The sequence below is a fragment of the Macaca mulatta genome, chromosome 8, assembly GCF_049350105.2.
Source record: "Macaca mulatta isolate MMU2019108-1 chromosome 8, T2T-MMU8v2.0, whole genome shotgun sequence".
Taxonomy (NCBI): domain Eukaryota; kingdom Metazoa; phylum Chordata; class Mammalia; order Primates; family Cercopithecidae; genus Macaca; species Macaca mulatta.
Genome location: NC_133413.1, coordinates 1,845,659 through 1,852,578, shown reverse-complemented (window position 1 = coordinate 1,852,578; position 6,920 = coordinate 1,845,659). Strand labels below are relative to the sequence as shown.

Sequence of the window (6,920 nt, the reverse complement as noted above, 5' to 3'; positions counted from 1 at the left end):
TGACCAGGGGGAGCGACCCTGAGATTGTCCAGGACCGCACACTCTGGTCTGACGTCTGGTGGTGCCGGGCCTGAAAGGCCACAGACCTGAGGCTGGAGTGCCCCGAGGGAGCCAGCCCACCTCCTCATGCTCCGGACGACTCTGGTAGTCTCAAGTCAGCCTGGGCGAGCCAAGGTCCCTTCTAGAGTCAATCCCAGAAATCATCCAACATCCATCCCTGAGCCAGGACTCTGGGGTGATTTACCAGCCTTCATTCGGTCCAAACATCACTGATTCTGACTTATTGGGACCAAACTCTTCTTTTCATGACAATGCTAAGTGGCACACGACAACAAAACACACCCCACACGGGCCACTGTTCTTGGCAGAGGCAGACATTTGTTATTAGAAACGTAGATGAAAAGCAAGATGCAATGTGTTTAAACCACTATTTACAAGGTTTTATATTTCACAGTTTCTCTCACACACTGGAAACTCTCGATAGGGGGTTGGGGGAAAGAGAATGAAAAATGAACTCAAAGCATGATATGCTTTCCATAGTGGGAATGGCAACGGAAGTATAATGATAAGAAATAACAAAGCTTTCAAACACCCAACAGACAGGCTGCAGAATTTCATGATCCTCTGCAGCAGCCTTGGCGTCTCCAGGAGAAAGGACCTGCGGCTTCCCCATCACGGGAGGCCCCTGCCACACCCAGACCAGCATCCCCATCACGGGAGGCCCCTGCCACACCCAGACCAGCATCCCCATCACGGGAGGCCCCTGCCACACCCAGACCAGCATCCCCATCACGGGAGGCCCCTGCCACACCCAGACCAGCATCCCCATCACGGGAGGCCCCTGCCACACCCAGACCAGCATCCCCATCACGGGAGGCCCCTGCCACACCCAGACCAGCATCCCCATCACGGGAGGCCCCTGCCACACCCAGACCAGCATCCCCATCACGGGAGGCCCCTGCCACACCCAGACCAGCATCCCCATCACGGGAGGCCCCTGCCACACCCAGACCAGCATCCCCATCACAGGAGGCCTCTGCCACACCCAGACCAGCATCCCAGGCTCCACCTGGTAACAACCCCAACCAACTGACTCTAAAACATCACATTACTTTTGACTCTGGAAATGCCAGGGATTCAAAGTCTGATGTTTTGCATAAAAGTGAAGCTTAAGATTTTAAAATACACAGTAACTGACTTTATCGTGGATATATCTGTGCATTCCATGCCTACTAAATGACACAGGAAAAAGTTTTAAAAGCCTTGTCATATTTCCCTTAACCACCAAATAAGGGAATTGAGTGTTTGACAGAAGTTCCAAGTTAACCCTGTACTCACTTTATTTTATTTTTTAAATTGCGGGTCAGAGCCTTTCCAGTGGATGTGACTGAGCTTCTGTGGCCGCAAGTGTACAGAAGCCTTTAACATTCAGCTCTCGGAGTCACGGGTTGGGATCGTCTCACCTGTGGGAGCAGAGCTGGGCTGGGCTCTGACCCAAAGGCACACCCCTGGGGTTGGCAGCGTCCCGTGTTCCCCGAGGCTGACTCGTTTTCTAGCCAATTTGCCTCTTTCTGCTGAAAACAGACCTCGAAATCAAAGCTCCAGTTAATTCAGAGTCCCCATTAATAGGGGTCAGGCGTTTACCACATTTTCCTTATTCTTTCCAATTAGACCATCGAAAAATATTACATCAATGCTGGCTTTCACTAATTCCATTCCAAATAGTCAACAAATGACAGACTCAAGGGCCCCGCTTTGCCGCGTGTTTAAAACACATGAGACTTGCGCGGAAAGTGAAATAAGCAACACTGGTGAACGTCACTCATGGCCAGCAAAGGCCCCACACGCTCTCAGGCTGAGCCACCGACAATCGGGAACGGCTTCCCAGATCCGACTCAGCCAAGGCTCATTGGCATCTTGGGTTCATGCACTTAAAGCCAATAAGCCTGTATCCGCCTCTGTTACCTTGCAGAGACTGACGGAAATTTATCGATCCAGAACAAAAAAAAAATAAAGACAATATTGCAATTTGATGGTAAAGCCAGTTCTTCTTCAGAGATGAGCGGCTCAGTCCTAACGCTCACCCTGCACTTTGCTTCCATTATTTGATTCACGTTCATATCAAACAGCACACAGAAAGGGTCCTCAGTGTTCAAGGTTCTCAACACGTTTCATGGCAGATTGTCACCAGCCACACACCTGTGAGCCGCGCGGCCCCCGCCCACCCCAGGCAGCATGTCAGATACTCACCTTCCGGCTCCCCGCAGAGCGTGCACTGCGACTCTGAAACAGAGACAGAGAGAAGCGGTTACACCCACAGGGTCTCAACCATGCAGTTAAAGATTCAACAGCAGCAACAACAAAAGTACAACTTTGAGATGATGCCACTCAACCACCAGAGCCGGTGGACCCTCCGTAAACAAAGCCAGCTCTGACCTTGCACGCCAGCAACTTTTATTTCAAAAGCTTCCCTTGGCAAATGTTTTACAGATTACATTTTTACTTTTGAGAATTAAAAAAAAACATTTTTTTTAAGTTCTGGGAGACATGTGCAGAACATGCAGGTTTGTTACACAGGTATACATGTGCCATGGTGGTTTGCTGCACCCATCAATCCATCATCTAGGTTTTAAGCTCCGCATGCAATACGTTATTTGTTCTAATGCTCTCCCTCCCCACTCGCCACCCCTCCCCACCCCCCAACAGGCCCTGGTGTGTGATGTTCCCCTGTGTCCATGTGTTCTCACTGTTCAACTCCCACTTATGTGTGAGAACATGTGGTGTTTGGTAATAACAACCTCTCTGTCATATGCACACAGCATATATAGTTTTTTAACTGTATATGGCTGAACACAAATTACTTAGATGAAACAAGAATGGTATATTTTATCCCAGTTGCAATATTGAAACCTTGACTTTGGCTACAGCTCCGTTACATCTCCTTTCAGGCACAAGTTATGAGCAAATGTGTATTATCTTTCAGGAAAACACTGAAATCCATGGGTACGGACTGAGTCCCCCGTACGTAGGTCCCTGAGTGACTATGAACTTGGCTCTGTCTGCAGAACAGACACAGACGCTTTGGGAGCATCTACAGCTGATCCTCACACAAGGAAGCTGTAGCAAGTGCACAGAAACACAAGTGCAAGATCTTCGTGGGAAAGAATTCAGCCTTGGGGGCTGGGTGGGCCCGGGTTCAAAGCCAGCTTCCATCCACTTTCCTGAGAACATGCAGGCAGGTGACCTAACCCCCAGCCCTGAACTAGTGTCGAGGACCCTGAGCCCACAAGTATGGGAGGGGAATGAGCAGGTGTGTCAGATATTAAGGCTGCAGGGACAGCGCTGGCCTGCACAGGCCCTCAGAAAGACACTGGCTCCTCTGCACCAGCCACAGAGGCACACACTCTGCCATCCCATGTGACAGCCCAGGGCCCATAGAGGAGGCGCCACGTGATGCCATCTGGCCTGAGCCTTGAAGGACAAGCAGGATTTTAAATAGGAATCTGGGGAGGGAGCACAGACGTCCCAGGAAGGGCATGGACAAGGTGGACAGGCAGGGGACAGGCAGGGGACAGGCAGGGGACAGGCAGGGGACAGCAGCAGCATCTGCCCGGAGGGATGGGGCGGGGTGGGGGGCAGGCAGGGAGGTGAGCAGAGGGCGTTCAGGCGGGAGTGGAACATTGAAAAGGGAGTTGAGGTGTTGTTCAAAACAAAAATTAGGAGGCAACAAGGGATTTTGAGGCAGAGCCTCACAGGCTTTCATGGTTCCTCTGGAAGGTGACCTTGGTGGCTGGGCGGGGCGGGGACAGAGCCCACGCGGGGCCCGCGTGTTTGGGGCCAGTCGGGCTCTGTGGGCGAGTGGGAGAGGGTTCTGGTGGAAAGGAAAGAACAGGAATCGTCCTTTAAAACTGTGACTGAGCTCTACTGAGCTCTCCCGACTTCGGGGAGACAGAGCCACACGCCTCGGGGTGGACCCTTCTGACTGCACCTGCCTTCACGGGCACCGGTGGAGGGGAGGGGAGAGAAGACGTGGGGGCCGCAGGGCAGGACCTGAAGGAGCAGCCCTCGGATGCAGGAGCCCTGGGCCCAGGGCCACACTGCTCTGCATGAGAGGAATGGGACAGGCCATGGTCCACGCACGGGGCCACCTCCGTCCCAGCCATCACCATCCGCAAAGCCTGTGGAGGGAGGCAGGGCTCCTGTCACCGAGGGGACATGGGGCAGCCAGCTCAGGCTCAGGCCATCCCATCGTTGCCGTCACTGAAGCAGACCCTCAGGTTTAGTTAACCTGGAAATGCGGGCACCACCCCTTCACAAATTCTGCAGAAAGTGGGAAGCAGAGGCCTCTCGCTGGGGAACAGAGGGCCCACAGTCAGTTTCCCCTCGGTCTCCAAGGCGAGACTCTCCATGCTGGCATCTGACTGCAGGAGGCACGGGCCACACACACACAGTGCCCGGGCAGGAGATGACACACACAGCACCCGGACAGGAGAAGTAGGACCAGAGGGCCGGAGAGTGAGGCCCATGGAGGAAAAGTCAGGAGCAGGCTTTGCGGGAATGCAGTGAACCGCATGGGCCAGGGAAGCTAAAATCCAAAAGTCAAAACTCTGCGCACTCACTCGGCCCTCGAAACCCAAAAGGGATTTTTCATCTCGTCCTGAGAAGAGCTAAGGCAGGAGGCTCCCGGGAAGGACGCCACTGAGTCATACGGACAAAAAACTGCTTTAAATAAGAGCACGAGGCCCTGAAAGTCTATTTTAGAGTCAAGATGCGAGAAGCCATCTGAAGCCATAGATCGCTTTATTTTCCCCAAACAAAAAGTCAATGCTGCCAATTATCGCCCCCCACGGTACGTTCATGAGAGCCACTCCCAAGCTAGAGGCTCCGAGGAGGCCCACGACATCGGAGCCCACTTCATCTTATCTCATCAAGATGTTCCTAAATGTGACCACCGAGACCTCGGCAGGACACTCAGGAACACGGAGTGAACACAGGTGTCAGGAACTGTGGGATCCACTCCGGCCTCCCATGTGGAGGAGACCACGAGGCCTCGATGGACCCATCCGAGGCCACACGATGGGGACAGAGCGGACTCCCGGATGTGCCCCGGCTTCCCCCAGAGCAGGGCAGACGCTGGCTTCACCATGGTGCCTGTAGGAGGCACTGATTTCAGGGAAGGGAGAGGCCGACTGAGACCCGCAAGGCTGGGATCTGTGACCAGCCCTCAGCGCGGAGCCTGCAGGCACACCAGGTTCAAATCGGCCCCCCGGCCATGGCTGTCCCCACCCCGTGCCCCCAGGAGGGACTGGAAGCCTCATGGGCAGCTCACTCGGATGTGGATCACAACGGTGGTTCCGCACCTCTTGTCCAACGCGAACCAAAATGTGCGTCGAAACTGACCACAGATTCAAGGCTTTCCCCAGAGTTCATCTTCGTCACAGGTCACATATGTTTAAAATCACCCAGCAAGCTGAACACACAGCAAGTTACTAACAGCAGCATGGACCCTTTCAACGAATTCTTCCCCAAGGAACACCCGTTAAAAAAATATTCACAATGTAGAGAATTAACCTCGATACACTGTGGATCCATCATCATTAGTGCTGAGTCTCATTTAAATTAGGAGAAGCCTGCACTGATCTGTGCTAATTGACACAGATGGAGAAACCTGCCTGATGGTTTTGTGTAGGTGAACCCGTACCTGCACCACGTGCGGCCCAGTGAGAACCGGCTCCTTCCCCAAGCTCCAGACGTGAACAGCAAAAGCCCAGCCCAGTGTTTTCTGACACAAGGCGTCTTGTGTTAATCTCCTAGAAAAGAGGAAACTGCAGCATCTCCTGTGCAAATTCATAGAGCAAGTTATCTACGGAGGCCACTTTAAATGTCTGTACATATTTTTGGAGAGGCAGCTTTGAGGTCTGGGAAGCCGAGCACACTCTCTCTGGCTTCTGCATGGAGTCGGCCTCTGCAGTAACCGCCTTCCCTCCTCGCACCAGCCCGGGGAGGGGCGCGCAGCAGCAGCCGAAGGAGCCGGGAGATAAAGGAGCCCCGGCAGCTCTCCTGGAGCCCCGGGAAGAAACGGCACGCACAGGAACCGCTCAGCTGCTGCAGCCGTGCGTGGTGGACACAGCCCGGGCCCTTGGCCAGAGCACCTCAGGGCAAGGCCGAGCTCAGCATTGCTGGGGACGGGTCCTGCTTTCCTGAGGCTGGTTCTAACTCACCCATGAATGCAAAGAGCGTCTGTGCTCCTTCTATAGGAAGCCATGCGGGGACAGGCCCGGGCGTGGGCGGCGTTTGCCGTGGGCCGTGCAGCACAGGCTGCGGAGGGACAGCGGGATGAGGGCTGGCGCTGGGAGGCCTGGTGCGGGGAGGCCTGTGGGGGTGCCTAGATGTGAGGCCCAGCACCAGGCTGCTGTGACAATTGCATTAATTTGCTGCCTCCCCCGTCCTCTGTCCTCCTCTGCCTCCCTCCAGCTGTGACAGTGACTAAGAGACGGGAGAAAACCGCCAACGTCTTTCCTCTTCCAAGTCTCCGAGCACATGGCAGGATCCTCTGCTGTGCTCATCAAGAAAGGCTCCATGTCAGCAGCCACCTGGAGGCACCGCGTCCAGCCACGCGTCAACAGGAGCTCTAGACAATAGCAGGTCTGCCAGGCCGCCACGGCCACTGCCCAGCCATGGTACCCGGCGGCCTTGCTAGCACTTCTCACACAGCAGAGGGCACGAAACGATGACGCTTAGTCAAGATTATGTGAATAGCCACTCACGCATGCAAGCACTTGACAGAACACAACTGTGTGACACCATGACCCAGGGCGTGACTGTGAGACAACACGCACACCACGTGACAACACCACAGTGTGACATGACATGACTGTGACTCTGTGACCCAGGACAACACAACACACCACGTGACAACA

The 6,920-nt window shown here is 54.2% G+C and overlaps 1 protein-coding gene across 1 annotated transcript in view; it reads right to left on the bottom strand.

The window, feature by feature from the left end:
• Nucleotides 1–1,428: 1,428 nt before the first annotated feature.
• The window catches only part of LOC144330671 (uncharacterized), a 299,581-nt gene continuing 294,089 nt past the window's right edge, over nt 1,429–6,920 (bottom strand). The window contains exons 2-3 of the mRNA XM_077942925.1: nt 2,251–2,283; nt 1,429–1,463 (exon numbers count right to left, since the gene is read on the bottom strand). Of these exons, the coding sequence (XP_077799051.1) occupies nt 1,429–1,463; nt 2,251–2,283 (68 nt within the window). The remainder of the gene's footprint in view (nt 1,464–2,250; nt 2,284–6,920) is intronic.